Source organism: Pelecanus crispus, chromosome 1 (genome assembly GCF_030463565.1).
Source record: "Pelecanus crispus isolate bPelCri1 chromosome 1, bPelCri1.pri, whole genome shotgun sequence".
Lineage (NCBI taxonomy): Eukaryota > Metazoa > Chordata > Aves > Pelecaniformes > Pelecanidae > Pelecanus > Pelecanus crispus.
In genome coordinates this window covers 121453351-121472154 of record NC_134643.1, presented here as the reverse complement: position 1 = coordinate 121472154, position 18804 = coordinate 121453351, and the positions used below count along the sequence as shown (strand labels likewise).

General features: G+C 42.7%; 1 protein-coding gene across 3 annotated transcripts in view; it reads left to right on the top strand.

The window, feature by feature from the left end:
- TIAM1 (TIAM Rac1 associated GEF 1) overlaps nucleotides 1–18804 on the top strand; it is an 82304-nt gene that overhangs the window by 50478 nt on the left and 13022 nt on the right. For 2 of the 3 annotated variants that reach the window (XM_075711579.1, XM_075711583.1), the window contains 4 exons: nucleotides 9382–9485; nucleotides 17637–17816; nucleotides 18257–18325; nucleotides 18648–18773. In XM_075711579.1, coding sequence (XP_075567694.1) covers nucleotides 9382–9485; nucleotides 17637–17816; nucleotides 18257–18325; nucleotides 18648–18773 — 479 coding nt within the window. The remainder of the gene's footprint in view (nucleotides 1–9381; nucleotides 9486–17636; nucleotides 17817–18256; nucleotides 18326–18647; nucleotides 18774–18804) is intronic. The other variant, XM_075711592.1, reaches the window with a different exon arrangement.

Sequence of the window (18804 nt, the reverse complement as noted above, 5' to 3'; positions counted from 1 at the left end):
TGGGAATTGCACTGGGATAGCAGGAAAGCTCCTGCACCATGTCTCCTCTTACTTGCCTGCTTAGTCAAGTCTTACTTGTTGGCTTCTAAATGCCCCCTGTACTCAAAACTGGAAGAGGATACTGGATATACCTGCTTGCTTTAGTTTTTTGGAATAATTTAAAATACACGAAAAATGAATGGAATGGCCAAAAATAAGTAGTTTTTAGATAATCAAAACTGTTCTGAGCAGAGGTAAATTGTGACTTCCAGTCAAAAGTAAATGTTGTCTGAATATGTCAGAATACTTTGTTGACTCCCCAACATAAAGGTTTCAGAAATGTCAAAATAATTGTTTTGATAACTATGAAACAGTTTTGGTTTGGGCATTTGGAATAAAAAGCTGGAGCAGGAGGGGTGCTGTTAATGCACTTCACTAGGACTGAAGTCAGCCTTCTCCTAGGACATGCCTGTCTGATTGCTGCAATCATTTGGTGTAGGGGCTTCTGGGATGAGTCTGGGTGCAAACCGGAGCTAACCCAGGAGTGGTGTGAGTGCATTAGCATGCTGCTGAGCTGGAGCAAATGAGCCACAGTGAAAGACAGGTTGCTTGGGCTCAGGACCAAGCTGACTCATCTCTGCCTGCAGAGGGTCAGGGAGGTACAGCCTGCCTCAGTGTTTTTGGATGCTGCTCTGGTTTTGCTTAATATATTCACTGGAAGTGATCTAGCAAAAATGTCATTTTTCAGGTGACGGGAACACATAGTGGGGAAAGGGAAAACTGGACCCCTAGTCTGACTCTGAGGAGTGTGGTATTCATAGCAAGTGGACTGGCATGAATAAGAAAGCTTAAAACCAGCTTATTGCAAATACCTCTGAGGGGACTGATAAAAGCAACCTCATGTAAGATGTGGCATAAACCCCCAAAGGCAGTTAAAATCAAACATTAGAAGGACATTTTCCCCTTTTAATTTTCATTGAACTTTTCCCAGTTAGGCTGTTGTGCTGAAAAATCAAGCTCGTCTTGTACATTTTTATAGCTGGCCACAAGATGCCCCCATTTGCTACTTAACACCAGCTCTTTGCAGGCCCCATCCTTTTGTCTTTGCCTGTGCTTTTTCACTGGAACTCCCAAGTGCTGAGTGCTCATACCCTGACTGTTTGCTGAAGTGGGTGACTGCCCTGGGTGCAAAGAATTGGGAACTGGGACTTTCGTATTTATGCAATATGGTGATTTCTAAGGCAGAGCAGTCACATTTTGTAACACAGGGTCTCAGCAGCTGGTCTCAACAAGCAGTTTCTCTGCCACTGTCAGTTCTCTGCATCATTATTTTGAGGGTCATCAAGGGGTCTTTTTCCTTGCTGAGGGTGAGATAGTGCATGCTTTGCCAAATGTGTCTGAAGAGCCTAGTATTTGCCTTTTAACATTGTCCAGTAATAATGCTGCATGCACCATGGGAAATGAAGACATAGGATGTGGCTGATAGACATGTCATGGCAAAATCAGACCTCCCGCCTCTGATGCTTTGTAGACATGACTTCCTTTGTGCTGCTCCCAACTTAAGTCATGTCTGTCCTCCTTTGTAAGCTTCTCCAGAGCTGGGTTTTTGTGGTTATCGTAGTGGTGTGGAACGGCTGCTTGTTTTACCATGTCCTGCAGTGATCACGTGAACTGTCTGGTGGGCCGAAGTGCCTGCTTCTTAAATAGCTCCCCAGGACCGGGAATAAGCCTTAGGGCTTCCTTTTCCCTTCAAATTTCTTGGTACAGCTGCCCTTCACTTTTTATGTGCTGTAGTCAGCTCCTTTGCTCTCACTTTCAGGCGACAGGCGGCACAGAAGCTACAGCTCTCTTGACATTCGCTTTCCTTCAAAACGCAGCAAACGTTGAGGTGGGAATCGCCTTCATTCCTCCTCAAAGGGGAAGGAATACTTCTTTAACCAACAGAAGCAACACAATAGCTCATGAGCAGATGTGCAGGTGTCTCTGGCAGCTTCTGAAAGCGCCTGTAGTTGCCATATGAAACATGCCTCTGAAGAACGACATTAAGATGGTGTTTAAAGCTAAACAGCACTGATGCTGTAATTTGGGATGACTTAGCCTGAGGTGGGAGTGAAACCAAGGATCTGCACCCAAGTGTGCGATTGGGAGGCAGGTGTTTTGATCTTCCCCATCAATTTCTCTCTATTTAGGTGTTTGTGGAACACAATGTTTTACTGAAGCCTTTCTTCTTCTGGCCCTGTGCTTTTTCAGGGATTTGTTACCTGAAATGGGATCCAAGTGAAATTTTAAAAAGGGGTACGTGCTTTTATTTGCAAGATTGTGGCTGTATCTTAGATTTTTGGTCTCGGCTCCACAGCTTCTTGTAGAGAGCAATCGAGTATGAAATACCCACTGACCTATTTATTTTGTGTCCTTGTTGATTACTGGCAGTTTGGCTGGCTAGGCAAATCAGCTCAGTGATTTCTGTTATATGCTTTATTTATACCATGCAGATTTTTTCTTCAGTCCTGAAGTAGTGTAGTTTCCCTTTCAGCAGGGGGGGCGAAACATTGCTGGGCCAGAATGCCAGCAGGTATAAATCACCTGTAGGCACATCCATTCTCCAGAAATTCAAGGTCTGGTTGACTGATCGTGCTGATGTCCTATAATTATCTTCTTCACTAGCAATTCTTCATCAGCTATGAAGGCAGCAAAGGGTAGATTTTTTGTGTGAGGCAAATCATATTGTGTGTTTTCAACAGAAAGATGCTGTGTTACATTTTTTTTTTAAGGAAGCTTTCCTAATGTCTTATTTACTCAGTGGGAGGTCTTCCAGGAGCAAAGCGGGGCTGTGTTTTTGGGAGTCGACCTCCCTGAAGTCACTGCCAGTGCTCCTGTTAAATACAACATCTCTTACAGCTATTTCATTACCTGGAACTACCTTGTATACACTGAGGTTGGGGCTAGAGCTGCAAATCAGCTCTGTGGCAGCAGGTACTTCATTGCGTTTACTTAACAGGTTATTCTTGAAATTACCTTGCATTTTATATGTCTAATTGATGTGAAAAATATCATCTTGGGTATGATACATAGTTTCCCCTAGGAATTCATGCTGCATCAGGCTTGCAGAGCCACAAGTTTTGTTCCTTTCATCTATTACTGTTTTTTGTGGCTTTCAGTCTTCTTTCCTGCTAACGCAGTCTGCATAAATCTGGTTGAGGAAGACTAGCTCTCATTCTGTCTGGAGCTCCACAGCACGTTTTCCTTATTGCCTAAAAGGATCAGTGAGGGCTGTCTCCCCTCCCTATGAGGAGTGTTTTGTCTCCCCATTCTTCTCTGCTGAATCCAGGGAATGAGAGGCTAAAAGCTGGAAACACAGCGTTGCATCTCCCCAGGTTGATAAAGAAGGTATTTTGTTATTAGAAGGGGATTTGGGAATGGGAGTAGTATCCATATTTGTCTGTGGTCTCCCCACAATTCACTACCCTTTTTTACTCTGGGGTAGAGTTTCTGAGGTTTAGGCCTTGTACGCTCCTGTATTTTGGAGACCTCTATCATGACGGATAATTCTGCAGGGATAACTGTGAGCCATATAAATCACCATGCAGAATGTATAAATGATAAAAAAGAAAGTATACCGCTGTTTTGAATGGGTTTATTAATCTTCTAGATACGAAGCAGCTAGGTATTTTTAAGGAGTCTATTATTTTGTCATTCAGAAAGCAGGAGAACCAGAGGCTGAAGTTAACACACACTCTAAAGACTATGGTATAAAACTGAAACTTTCATGGCACTGTAAGAATGGCCACTATTTTTCATTCCATCCTTGTCCTGTCACAGGTCCCCTGAGGCTAAGTAATTTGGATTTCAGAACAAGCTGAGACTAACAGTAACCTTAATTTCTTCAGGGTTATTTTCCTGAGGCAGACAACTAATTTGATACGTTTTGTAGCATGTTAAAAGATATTGTTATCATTCAGTGCTTGGTTTAACAATTTCAGGGGCATTTAGTGCAGCAGCAATCTGAAGGTCTTTGCATATAATTATTCAGAGACATGCAGAACTGTTGTTCATGAGATCTATTTTCTAAAAGCTTAAAAGCCAAAGCTCAAGGATGTTGCCTTCCTCAGAATTGCGTTAAGAGGTCTCATTCTTGGCTTTTCTAAAGTCTGCCTGAGCTGCTGTTGAAATAAGCAGCGTGGCTATTAGCACATGAGTTTTTGCATTGCAGCTTTGGGCTTCTGACCCTTTCCATTTTAGCTGCAGTAAGCATACCTGCTCCCTTACCTCCGGATTTCTAATCTTAATATTTCTGCTGTGTTGCCGCTCCCCCTGCCGGCTCCGCACGCCCGAGGCTGCAGCACAGCACTTGCAGAAGGAAAGGCTGGTTTTTCCGATCTCAGTGTCCCTGGTTTCCAAGCTCACTGAGGACATGCTTCATTTTTATGTCTATGAAAATTCCTGTTTAGTCCAAACAGGCTGCTCAAGTGTATTGCAAGTGTTTGATGAGGCTCCTGACCTGGGGAGGGGGAAAAGTGGCCACGGTATAGTCGGTACAGGGACATTTTCATTGAATCTATGTTTTTTCCCAAGAAGAGTGAATGAATTGAATGACATTCAGCACAGATTTTTCTATATTTGCAGAATTTATTACCTAGTTGAAATGGAAAGGGAAGCAGTAGAGTTCTGTTGAAAGGGAAGGAGATTTATGGGGCTTGTTCTGTAGCTCTCCAAGAAAGGCAGAATTCCCCACTTTGTTCCTGTACTGTTCTTTGGTCGTGCAGTTGACTGTAACTGTGATAGTGGTAGCTCGGTTTTACAGGTCTTTGGAGAGGTTGTCAACCCTGTGGGAATTCCCAATGGGACAGAATACCCCAGTGTAAAAATGATGTTTTCTTCTTTTATGTTTGAGTGTTTCAAAGCTAACCAGAAGTCTTCTAAAAAAGAAAAAAATGCATGCTTACCTTTTTTTTGTAGATTTATAGGTGAAATTTTGTCTCAAATAAAAATTTAATCTGAGAGACAGTTCGGTAACAATTTGTATTAAAATTGTTCCATTTATGACAGAGTCTCTTCTGAAAGGTACTCCATTGTCATAATGGGGCTGTTCACCAACGGCATTTAGAGATTACACTTCTGTTTTAGGAGGTTGCTGTTGAACTGTCCAAGTAAGTGATGCTCTTTTCTTTTAAGATGACAGTCAAACATGAGCCACTGAAAGCACTTGGCCACTGAAGCCTCAGCAGCACGTATTGCAGGAGCACAGACACCCAAGTGTCTTGGCTGGGCTTTAACCGGTGTAGTCATGTTGTGCCTGGTCCATACTTCTTCTGTGTTTTCAACTTGGACGGGGGTCATTCCTTATTTCTCACTGAAAGTGAGTAAGCAGTCATTATGTTTGACTTCCAGTATTGCTGAGTTTCGTCAGTGAAAGGAGTATGGAGGAGAATGACGCACCTTTTGCAGAGAGCGAGCAGTGGCAGGCAGGCAGGGAAGGACACGGGGCTGAGCTCCTCGGCCCCTGACACTTGCCACCCGGCTACAGCAGTCCCAGATCTCGGCAAGGTGTTGTGTGGGGTGCTGAGATGTGTAAAACAACCTGCTTAATAAACCGAGGTACCTCAAGTACAGACATAGCTTTCAACCATCTGAGCCTGTTGTTGCTTCTGGCCCACAGCAGGTAACGTGCTGGCAGATGGCTGTCCTTGCCAGCACTTCCCCATTGCAGCCACTGAGGGGACTAAATTCAGTATTGCCAGTTCCGCATACTCGGGAATAAGGCATCGATCGAGATGCTAAAATTACGAACATGGAGGGTTTTCTGATTTGTATGTTGCTTTCTGTGTTAGTAGGATGTCTGCTTCTGAGCTTTGCACCACAGCTGACAGAGCTTGGCTAGGCATAGTTATTTCCACTGCATTCTGGCACCAAGAAATGGGCTTTAAGAGCAGTACCAAATATCGTGGAAGTCTCATTAAAGTCTCGAGCAACAGCAACCTTGCAAATTGGAAGCAGCGGCCATGGAAAATTTTAGCCAAGTGTTGGCATGGTGCTTAAGCTTTATGTGATCCTCCAGGCCTTGAAGCCCCAGCACCTTTGCTCCAGTGGTATAAGACTTCCTTTTATTTTGTTAGTTCTAGCCATAAGTAGGAGTTATTTAATGGGCATTAGTCATAATGTCACAGATACTACACTGCTGAGGCAACTTGGGAGCTCGTGTGATCTCCATCTGTGCTGGTGGCCACATGGATTTGACACCCCCCCCTTTCCTGCTGCTTTTTGGATTTCCCTTTTGAATTCCTTAATGTCAAGTGAAGCCCACGTGTTATTGTCCCTAGCAAATGGCAGGGGCTGGGCAGCGTTCAGGTGCTGCAGGAGGAAATGGGTATATTGTCCTCAGAGCTCCTTGCAGAGCTAAATAAAGATTTATAGGGCAAAAATAAAATTATGTAAAGAGCCTGACAGAAATGGGATGGTAACTGGAAGGTATTAAAAGGGAGGAACGTGCGGTATTGTTGAACTGACTGCCTGTGTTTAACAACCAGCAGATAAACCTGCTAGAGTTGACATTGGCTTTGGCAGCTTAAGACATTAGAAATACCCTCAGCACATGTGCTGTGTGACTGACTGCTCATTAAGACGTAAGTGAAAGATTGCTGTCTACTGGGTAAAAAGTGTTTATACTGCAGGAAACAGATTAAGTGGTGTTTTAATATACAGGAAAAGAAAAAGTGGTAGCTTAAAAGCAAAAACCAAAACCCCAAAACAAACATTATTTGCCTTGGCTTGGTGTGAGAAACAGCTGTAGGATGTATTTCACACAGCTTATAATGAGAAATTAATTGCAGTGAAAAAACACAGACTGCCCAAAACAAATTATGACACATAGCACATTTTTTCTCTTATTTTTTAATGGATAGCTTGAGGGTTTTAAGAATTTTTTCACACATTAATAGAGAGACCAGAAAGCTGATAGTCCAAATTGATAAAATCATGGGCAAGGCTCAGAAAACCTAACTTCTTACAGAAAAAACACTTCCTCAAATAGATTTTGTGTTGCCAAACATCCCCTACAAGCATGTCTTTTTTAAAGGTAAACCCTATTGTTTCAGAAGAGAGCCATGTCTTCTGGAAGCTCATCTATGAACTACCTTTTATATCCTTTTAATTTCATTTTATATCCAATTTAGCTCCATCCTAGCATGCAGAGTATTTTCTGAATTTAATTCTGGTTTTCTGAATTCAAATTTTTCTAAGTTATTTCCAGACTCAGTAAAGTGGAAATCTTGTACAGTCTTGAAAGTGGTTTTTGGTAATGGTGGCTGATAGCTTGCAAGGACAGCAGCTGAAAGCTGGGTACTGAGGAAGCCAGACCTGGATCTCTGCCCTCAGTCTTGATGTACAGAGTCTTACCTAGGATGTGTTCGTGAACCAATGCTATGCGTTAACATAACACTCCTTGAAAGAGCAGTGACTTTTCAATTGTAGTGAAGAGGCAGCAGAATTTTTCTTATTCATTTAGGAAACATATTTCTTAGATACTGTGATTTCTAGATCATGAAATATATTTCATTCCAGTATAAATATAAACAAATATATTAGATGTGTGTAATCAGGGTTTGTTTTTTCAAAATCTCTTGATTTTAAAGCAGCTTGCCATTTTATCTGAATTAAAAAGACCATCCGCGCTGTTATAGCCTTTTTGGCCAAACCACACACTGTTTAAGTGAAATATATCAGTATAACAGATGTGTGTTATCATCACTGTGGCCTTTTTACTCACAGCGTTGCTATCTAGCCAAATGCTCCTTATAGAAATATATACGTGACTTACCTAAATTGAAATGTCTAATTGAAAAATAGCAAGTAACATGAGAGTCAGCATGGGACTAACACAGAAATGGTGCTGCATCTGATGTGCTAAATCACTGTTGATCTTTGTAAAATGTCCATGTTTCAACCTAGTAGTGAATAGGAGGGGATGGCTGCTGGACCACTGGGTGCTGACAACATGATAGTGTGCTGTTGGGCTGCTTCTATTCGTAGGGCTAGCAAACAAAAAAAAAAACCCACTGGTTTGAAAAAAATTCTATTCTGCTACAGAAAAGTGTCATTTTTCACCAAAATGTTTAAATGCTACGTGCTAACAATGCAACCAAAAATTATGTTAATGTAGTCTATTGAGTCTTGGGTTTTAAAAAGCAGGGATTTTCTGTGTTGGCTGCATCCATTGAACTTTGATTATTTTTTTCTGCATTACCTGAAGAATAAATGTAATGGAACAAAAGGTATAATCCCTGGTGGGACATTCAATGTCCTATTCACATGGCAGGATGCGGGCAGGGAGGCATGCTCAGAAACCACCCTTCTCCATCCAGCCCCAGGAGTGGCACCACAGAAGAAACTCTTCCTCATGGGATTGAGGGGGGGAGAGGGGAAAGGTAAAAGGAATTAGTGTCTGGACTCAGCTGCTGTGAATTATCTCTTTATGCTGGTTTGAAGGTCAGCTGAGGCATGCAGGAGTTTCCTGGCAGAGTTCAGTCCATCACTGGTCATTATAATTTGCCATAGCTAGGTGTTGAATATATGAAATCTGTTTTTCCATGAAGACTGGCTAAGGTGTAGTAATACTGCTTCTTACAGCTATTTGAGTCAGAGAATGAGATCCCAAAAAAAGTTATTTGTGCACAGAGCTCTCTGGCTGGGATTAGTTCTCTTCTTTCTTTTGTCACCTACAGGTAATTCATCATTTACTTACAAGAAGTTGCAAAGGAGTTATTAGCTGTATTAACAACATAGTCTCCAGAAGAGTGCTCAGGCATAGGGGTGCATAGTTGTTGCCACGTACTGATGGAAATGAAATTTAGTTTTCAGTTAATGTAATAGACTCCTAAAAACTGCTAAAGCTGGGTTTGTTTCCTTAAAAATCAACATCGAAACTCAGTAGTGGGTGTGTTTGGCCAAAACTGCAAGCAATTTAAAATCATCACGTTCAACTTAACTCGGAGGAAGGGCTGACCAAGCCTTGCCTCTTGGCACTGCCTGCCTGTTCACATACTGCAGTTTCCATTTGAAGCCACTGAAGTATAAAGGTCACTCATTAGCCAAGAAATTAATAAGAAACATAAGAATTTCAATGTGGCATTTTAGCCTTATCTCTGAATCGGGTTTCGTAGTTTCCACTAAATAGTGTGTCTGGCCATAACCTGTTTAATTTTACACCTGTAGTTAAACCTGGCCCTTGCTGTACACTGAGGTAGTCCTTTGAGGTCACTGAGTGCCTCTGGCACAACGTCTTGTTGGCATGTACTTGTGTGCAGGATGGGGCCGGGCCCTCCATGGGAACTCCACGCCTGTTGTGCCCAGCTTTTTGAATTTTTGGAAATTATGGCTGGGTTTTCATACACATCTCAATTTCAGCAGGGCACTCGCTTTGCGGCGACCTGGACAGCTCTGTTGAGACAGCTCCAGAGGAGGCAGAAGCGCAAGACTTGGAGTCATCTGATGAGGCCGATAAGATGAGCAAGGTGAGAAAGTTTCATTTTCACATGACAAGGAGTGAAAGCGCAGTACGCTCACAGCTGATGTGCTGACTTCACAGCTGCACATGATTAGAGCATCTTTCCTGGGAAAATGTTAATCTTACTTTTAAGGTGTTTACGGATGATATTGAATGTAACAAATTACAGCTTCGATGATGGCACATAGCTGCTACCTCTTAGGCAAGACTTGTGCCCTTTTTCCAGGGTTGGTTCATATCTTTGGTATCTTGTGATAATATTCCTACATAGTTTTTAAATGGGCTGGTTTATCACCTCCTTCACCAGAGCAGGTCAGCTAAACCAAAAGATCAGGTCGATTATTACGATTTCTTATTCTTTCTTGATTTCTAGGTGGAGGAGCAATGTAAGTTAAACAGTATTTCCTTAAATCAATAGCACTGCGTACATGCTAGTTCTTAAATGCAAACTAATTATAGCCAATCTACGTTAAATTGAAGCAAAACTCTCCAATTACAGCTAAGAGGCTGTGCAAATGCATTGCTAATTGCCATCTATTAAGGGATGGGTTTCACAGTGGTTGGTGGTTTTGGACTTGCTCTGGTGCTGGGAAGTTTTACACAACATAAGGTGTGATGATTAGTGGCTTTTGTGGCAGAATCAAGTGAGATTATTTCGAAGGCACTGATTGCTTTTAGGTATTTGTTGCATAGGTGATGTTTAGAGCTTACAGCTGTTTTTCTACAGAAGTCGTGATCTAATGAGCGTCAGATCTCAGTCTGTGCTTACGTACAGGTGTGTTTTTTCTCAGCTCTTGTTTTAACTAAAATGGGTTACAGTGGGCTCTGAACTGGTCCCTGTGCTATTCTACTTGTCATTGTAGCAAAAGGAAGGAAAAGACCCTGGCCTCTTGTTTCCTGATCTCTTATGTCATGCTAGCCTGTAGTTTTGTTTTTGATAGCCAGACAGTGGAAGTCAGATAAGAGGAAACATTCCTATGCATGAAATACATGCAGAGCTTGCATGCAGAGAAGGTGATTACTGTTACAGTTTGTTTCCAGGTTCTATTACGGGATTTTTTCTTGTAAGTACAAAGAATTTCTTCTTGAGTAAGTGGAAGTGTTTGTTGATGCTTTGGGATTTCAAACTGTAAATATGTGGGATTTTCATATGCTCTGAAAGGAGTCTCTTCTGTTAAATGCTGAAGCTGTGGAAGAGCACCGAGCATAACATATAGCTGCTTGGGGAATAAATGTTCTTGCTGTGTTTTCTGTAGCTTTCTATTTCTGAACTGTGTGACAGGCTGTGAGGTTCCATTTTGCACCTTACCTCCTGGATCTTCAGAGCTGTAATTGCCTGAAGCAAGGCATAAGGATTACATGATTAGCCTTGTGGCTCAGCAGATTTAGTTAAACTGAGAAATGTGCATTAGCAGCTCTAATACTTAATATTCTTATATTGGAAGAGTAACTTGTAACCCTAACAAGCCTTGGTTTCCAAAGAGAGGAAAATCTGTCTTTATGCAAAGGAAATGTTGGCATCAGTACGTTTTCCTTTAAAATTCAGAAATATGTCTTGTTTTGTTTGTGTGATACAGAGGGGAGTAAGGCATTTTACTTCACATTCTGTTTGTTATGGGACAAACTGCTTGAAATGGTCTTCTGTAAAAAAAGAAGCACACTTGTACATATAGTATATATACAGTATGCTCAATTTGGCAAATTCATGAATGCCACTGTCCCTGTTCATGTGGAAGAGCTCTGTACGAAGTGTGCTTTCTTTGTGGTTCCTCTCTAACGAAAGCCGCAGAAACTCCCAAATTATTTTGCAACGCGGTTAGAGAATTCCAGTCTATGGTAGAGGGGAGGATGTCATTACTTGCTAATCATATGCTAATTTTTAAATACAACAACAATGGAAAAAAACCTTAACCTAAAAAAGCTCAATCAATGGGAGGGTTTTCCTAATCCCTTTGCTTTCCTGTGCACTTGGAAAAGCCAATCTGCATGGGGAGTAAGGAGTCTGCAACATGTTTTTTCCATGGAAAGTCACCACCCAGCTGGTATGGTGAGGAAAAAAGCAAAGGTGTTTTCCTGTCCATGCACTGCCACACCTTCCCATGCTCCTAGGATTATAGCGCAGAAGATTAGGCTGATGTCCTCAGCACTGTTCTACGTGGGTTATTTTTGTATGTGGGAAGTGAAACACTCTGCCCTCATAACACCAGGAGGGGCATGTTCTCCTGTATCGCCATTACTGCCACAGCTTCCAGTCTCCCTCGGATGGGGAAGTTCAAGGGAGACTTTATTTTCTGCCCTTCTTGGCAAAAGAAGGACAGGAGCACTTTTATCCATTCACCACTGGGCAGCTGAGGAAATCCAGTTTAACTACGCTGGAGGCTCCCGCCTAAATGCAGAGTTCTCCTTCTTTCAGCGCAGATGCAGCATTAGCAGCTGAAGACCTGAAAAATTGCATTTGGGTTGTCTTTTGCCTTGTGATAGCATGATCCTGAGGCAGGGCTTAATCCTGCAAACACCACTGCTCCGTGCCGTGGTGCTGGCGGTCTGCTGATGCCCACAGAGTGCTGCAGAGGAGGAGAGCTCCAAGCTTCTCCAAGGAAACTTCACGGCTCTCCAGCCAGCTAAGCGATCCTAGGGGAGAGTTAATAATTCATGGAAAAAGGAGAGGAACGCAGCGCCGCAGCTCTCCATCCACTCTTGTAGCACAGGCCGGGTAGGCTTTTTATAAAGGTAAGCTGTGTGAAATCCTACCAAAAGCTGGGCTTGGGTCCCTTCTGACTTACCTGTAACTTTCTCATGTAGGTGATAGGTGAATGTATAACATGGGAGGTAGTCAAATGTGTCTTCCCTTCTCCTCCTTCTCCTCCCTCCCAGCTGTCTCTTTCCCTTCCCCCAGCCCAGCATGTGTGCACGTGGGTGTGTGTTTCCTTAGTAGTGGTGCATTTGTTTCTTAATCTGCAAAAGCCTCCAAGCTGTTGATGGTGGTGAAGGATTTGGAGGGTACACCAGCAGCCCTGAGGATTCCTCCCTTTTCTCAAAATCTTACCTTCTGCATACCCTAAAGACCAGATAATGTGGAGTTTACTTCTCCATCACTATTGTCAAAGGAATCATTATAATAATAAGCAAAAATGGGATGTCTGTAGAACTATTCTGATAAAATAAGAGAAACCCGTTTCCAGGGTGGGTTGAGGTGTAGGCAGTGCAGTGGTGTGGGATGGCGGCTGTTCTCTGGGCTCGCTCCTTATCTAATTTCATGATGCCTTCCCTGCGTCAGCCAGCCCTCTTGTACAGTATTTCTTGGGTTGAAATCTATGTAAACAGTAGCAGGCAGGTACTCTTTCTGGGTGCAACTCTTTTCCTTTAAGCCATGCAACTGACACTGGCCTGAGTTGTGCTCCAGTTGCTTCTGCTCTGGGGTGGGCTCCTGACTTTCCCTTCTCTCCCCATTTTGTGTGAGAGCGAAGAGGAGGAGAGAGCGGGGATGGAAAAGAGTGGGGGCAAGCGTGCTGTCTGCCACCTCTTCAGGCTTGTTTTCCTCTAGGATGTGAATTCAAGTTTCGGGCTGTTTATGCAATCTAGATGATGCCCCTCTGTCAGTCTCCAACAGAATATCGGGAACATTTCGTACCAGAGTAATTTCTTAAATGGTTACTTCCCTCTGTGGGGACCTGACTGTTTTGGCCTTTTAACTATTGTAGAATAAATTGAGGTTCAAAGGAGGTACCCTGAAAACTGAGTGTATGTGTGAGTTCTTAATGTTGCAGGTTACCAAAGGCTAAGATAGGCGTTGTGTTGCATCTTGAGACCAGTCTTTGTGCGTATTTTTTTCCTGTACTGATCCTTTGAATTTAATTGGGGATGTGTTTTAAAAACTGTCGTCAGTTAAATACTGCAGGACACTCATTTCTCCCTGTTTCTAATTAAAGACATCTGCCTCTTGAAATGAAAGCTAATTACCTTGCAGTACTTGTGCTTAGGGGAGCGTGCTGTAATGGGCTGTGTGTGTACATGCTTAGACCATTTAGAGGTATTTTTTCAGAGAAAGTAGGTTGTCTTCCCTCTGCAGCATTATTCAAGACCAGAATTAAGTCTCAAAACCTTCAGCGTGTTGCAGTAGATGTGAAAGGATTAAAACAGGGATTTGAGAGGTAGGTTTTCCAGTAGCGTAACTGGCTTTTTTAAGTTCTTTTAATTCTGTGCCTCTGTCCCTTCAGATGTTTAATATTCTTCTGCTGTGCCGTTTGTAGCCAATCGGCTCATGCTCAGCCACAGGCAACAGACATTTATATTCCTGGGCTGCCTTCACTTCTGCTTTGCTGCATTTCAGCCTCTCTGCTGAAGTTTTCCTCTTAATGAGTCTATGAAAAGCAGCATTGAGTTCTCAGCTTCGACTGGTAGCCGGCTCTTAATTCCAGCTGATGTGGTGAGTGAACGAGGCCGGCGGCAAATGACACATGCGGAAAGGCTTTGCTTAGAGAAATATGGTCACTGCCCTTCCTTATTAAACTGCAGCCATCTTCTGTGTTGCGTGCCAAGTAAGCAGTACGGAGTATCTGTCTGGAGTGGGAAAGCCTTTTGGAGCAGCTGAATATGTGGAGAACTGGGATTTTCCTCCTAGCTGAGTGAGAGCTCTAGCAATACTGCCTTTCCAGCAATGTCAGCTCTTTGGAGAGTTAACCGTAAACTCAAGAATGAAAGCACTGGGAGAGCCGGCGACTCTCTGTACCGTATGCTGTATTTGGTGAGCAGATCTACTGTGTGACTAGTCTAAGTAATTAGCAGTTAAATGAATTTCCATGCTGTTTTAATTTTCAGGTTATAAATTCGAGGCTGAGCTGTAACGTATATACCCTGTAGAGGCTTTTTGTTATTGTGCAATGTCATTAGCAGTCCTGGCAATGCATGAAAGGATGCAGTTTGCCTGAGTTTTGTTTGGGAGATCAATAGTGCTTAGAGTTTGCCGTCCGTGGCGGAACAGAGGTGCTGCGTGCCATTCAAGGAGGCAATCTGCCTGATGCCCAGGCACCCGTATGTCTTTATACGGTGAGCGCAAGAAGAAATGGCACTCTGCTCTCACAACTATAGGGCAGGCAGCCAAAGCTCCCCACTGTGGGCAGCTTGATGAGTTTAAGGACTTGCTCCTCCTGCATGGGAAGGATGTGAGCTTAGCTCCTCTGCTGAGCCCCCTGCAGAGGAGGGGTTAATGTACCTGCAAAGTAAACTTTGCTTTACAGCCCGGTTGTGCCAGCCCTTCATCTCATTTTAAGGTTGCTAGATGGGATTGCTTGCAGAATTGTGCCTGAAAAGTGTGATGCCATAATTCTCTTTGAGAAATCCTGGTTCAGTGCTATCATTGTAGCAGCTGTCAAACAGAGCTGGTGTTGGGAGATAAAGGGATGTGCTTCTGTTCCAGACCTTCCCTAGTCTATCCACGTTCTTTTGGAAAACGGGGACAGAGAGACTTTCATTAATACTTTGAGAGTTTGCAGCAAAATAGCTACGTTCTGAACCTCCCTGGGTGCAATATGCAATTCTGTCTAGAAATTGTTTTTTTTTAAAGTAAATATAAGGTAGAAAGGATGATGTTCAAGAATGAAACAAGACAGTTTGTTCAATGAATAAGCAAGAAAACAGGTTTCTGAACATTAGTGTGCTTGAGACTTTCATCTGTCCAAAGAGTATCGCGTGAATGGTACTTGGCAAATATGTAAAAGATATGAAGGCAGCAGCAAGGCAGAGCTCAGCCCTGCTGCTGGCCGGAGCTGGGCATGGCTGAAGTCAGCCAGCAAGTGGTTTAACTGTGCACAAGCAGAGATAAGGCTTTTAAAAGTCTTCCACACTTCCTTTTTGGCATATTGGGTATAACTGTTCCTTCTGGGGCAGACAGTATGCCTGTATGATGGTTATGCAGTTTTCAAGTACTTGTTAGTCTTTTGCTGGTGTTTCACGGTGTAAGGGGATTTTCGCGCTCTCTTTCTGGGTGACCCATCTTTCCCTGCAACTTATTGCAAGTGCAGGAACAGGATGGTGAGCTGTCTGCGGAGTACCAAGCATAAACTGCTTAAAACACTTGGTTTATTTTTGGAGTTTGATTCCATACTTGCTTTATACATTATAACTATTTTTAATTGTACATTTGGCTCTTAACAGCAAAATGTCACTGGATATGCCTTCCTCAAATATTCTTTCACAAAACAGTCTTAAAAAAGCTAAATGTTTCTGAGGAAAACCCTGCCTATCCTGGGTCCCTGCAGACTCAGATTAACATGTGTTAATTGTCAGTTCTTTGTCTCTTTCCAGGAAAGCAGGTAACTTGGGCAGGTTTTTTTGTCTGCACTGAAGCCAGGCTTTCACCTAGTGCACTTTGTGGATTTGGGGCTGTTGGGATCACCTGCTGAAATCTAATGCAAACATAACCTCAAAGTTTGGGTATGCTTTGGATGTACTTAAGAGTACAGCGAGTATAGGTGGAACCTTGCTGAGAAATAAAAGGAATTACTTTGGCTAATAAATCCAACTCTGTGACATGCCATTACCAGGAGCTGAGTTAGTTGGAAATGGACTGGTTCAACTCACTGTTTCCCCCTGCCCTCAATTTATGCCACTTCTCCTTTCTTCCTCATCCAAGTTAAACCTCTGATACTAAAGATGAATATTTTCCCTGTAATAAACTGTGTCCAAGAGGTGTTTTTTGTATAGGCAGTCAGTTACAATTAGTTTGTTGCTTACATTTGTGTCCCGAAGAAAATTATCCTTTGCATAACAAGCGTCTTTACTAATATGCCTTGCAGTGGTACACTCAGGTGAGCATTTACAACCATAAGATGCCATTAGGGAAAGCAGCTGTATTATGGAAGGAAATCCTGTACTTGTCACTAACATGAGCTTTGTGGCTGTGTGGCGCTGTAGGCGCATTGGGAAGGGAAAATAACTATGTGTGAGCAGACTGGGCAGATTAACAAATGCAGCATTTTTCAGCCCTGGGTCATCACGAAGGTGTAGGGTAGTGCAGGCTCCGGGTGATGATGTTGCTACAGGCTGCTGGGAGTGATCTCCCAGGGGCAGGGCTCTGTCTCCAAGCTGGTGATGTGCTTTTTCCTTCCCCCCCCGCCCCTTCTCCACCACCGCCCCAACCCCCACCTTGCATATTCTCTGTTTGAACAGGCTAAGTTTGGGTAAGTTGTTTTAGTATGGACTGGAGGGCTATAGAGGCACTGCTTGGGAAGTCACTAAATCTGCATTAAGATACCATGGCAGGATTAGATGCAGAAGGTTAAAGAGGTGTGATCCAATGCAGCAGCTCTTTTCCCTCCCATGCCCCCTCCAGGTCTCTGGGACGGATGGAGGCAGGGCATGCCGCTGCTTTGGCAACCCTAGAAGCCTGGGCTGTTGTCACTGACACCAGAGACTATACCTGCTGCAAATTTTTCAGCGTAACGAAAGATGCAAGAAGGTGATCTAACATGAGGAGGTGAAGAGAGGATAACTGTCTCTATATAGAGACAGCTGATTAAACATTAAAGAAACCAGCTAGATGTAGCAGCTCTGAAAAACATGATTTACGGGGAAGAAATTCACCCCACGAGGCATGTTTCCAGACACAGACCCGATATACAGTTACTTTCCCAAAGAGCTTGTGTTTGAAGCCTTGAGAGGCTTCGGTTCAAGCTTCCCCAAAAAACCAGCTTAAACAGTTTCTGTCTCTGTGTTGTCTCCTTGGCATTGACACAGCTATTCACAGGAGTGCTGCAGACTAGGTTAGGGAACTGGCAGAGGGCTAGGGTGTGTGTTTTGTTTGCACAGTCATTTTCGGATCCCAACTTTTGGCCCTTTTCGTTTGTTTGTTTTTCAATCTTAAGTGCTGGATGAGCCTATTGTAATTAAAAGTTCATGCTTATCTGAAAACAGGAATGTTATTGAACAGCACTTCAGTTAACTTGAATTGTGCAACTCTTCCCACCGCCCCCTTATTCCCAGTCACTAAGAGATAGAAAAGTCAGATACATGAAATCATGAGTACACTTCTGGACTTTGGTGCCTGTTAAAAAGCCCCCAAGCTGCAATTGCTTAACTGCAAAGGCTTCTCAGCTCCATCGTTCCTGTAGCTTGCTCTTAAAATATTACAGCTGGTCTTTCCTCTTCCTTCTTTTTAAAGAGTACAGAGCAGGTTGCTGCTTTCTGTCGCAGTCTGCATGAAATGAACCCTTCTGATTCAAGTGCTCATCCTCAGGAATTTACAGGACCCCAGCTGGCCACCATGAGACAACTCACAGATGCAGATAAACTGCGAAAGGTTATCTGTGAACTTCTTGAGACAGAGCGCACCTATGTCAAAGTAAGGGGTCTTGATGTGTTGTTTCAGTCTACTAATACTTCTCCTTCTGGAAAATTTTGTTAGTTTCTTCTGTAATACTTCAAATCACGTTTCATGCATGTATCTCTGTTAACTTGCTTTCAATTCTACAGTCTTTCCCTAGAATAGTAGCTTGAACCTCTGAAATATAAGTAGGCTTTGCAAATTCTTATGCTGTCATTTTGAAATTATTTAGCTGGTGTGCAGAAGAGCACTGATCAATGAAATCCAGTATTGATTTTGTAAGTAAAACCATGTAAATGTTTCTTTTATTGTCTTAAATTCTGTGAAATCCAACTATTTTGTCTTATGCATGAAAGTTAAAAATTCATAGACTAGGTAAACAGTGACCTTTGCCACTTCACTAAATATTCAGAGGCAGTTGGAGGAACCAACATGGGAATCTTTTTCTGAATTTTTAGGACTTAAATTGTCTAATGGAGAGATACCTGAAGCCTCTACAAAAAGAAACGTTCCTCACACCTGATGAGGTATGTTAACTGCTGCTTATCTTTTTGCTAGATATCTTACGCACACCCCTGCGCTCCGCCCACCCCCCCAGCTTGACTTGCTTGCTTGAGCAAGGGCTATGGAGAAATTTTGAATTCCATTTCTTTTAAAACAATGGAGTGAGTACAGTATAAAGGTACTGCTCCATAATGTATCATCTGTAGGTTTTTTTCCTGACATCACAGTGATTATACAATTGGATTGAGAATTACTGAAGTTCTGGAAAATGTGATATAGCTGCAAAGTGATATTTTCAGCGTGTTGCTTCTTTTTTTTTTTTTTTTTTTTTTTTTGTCTTATTAGCTGGATGTTCTTTTTGGGAATCTGACTGAAATGGTAGCATTCCAGGTAGAGTTCTTGAAAACTCTCGAAGATGGAGTAAGGCTGGTTCCAGACCTGGAAAAGCTTGAAAAAGTTGAGCAATTTAAGGTAATCTCATTGTTTACATTCTGAGTAGTCC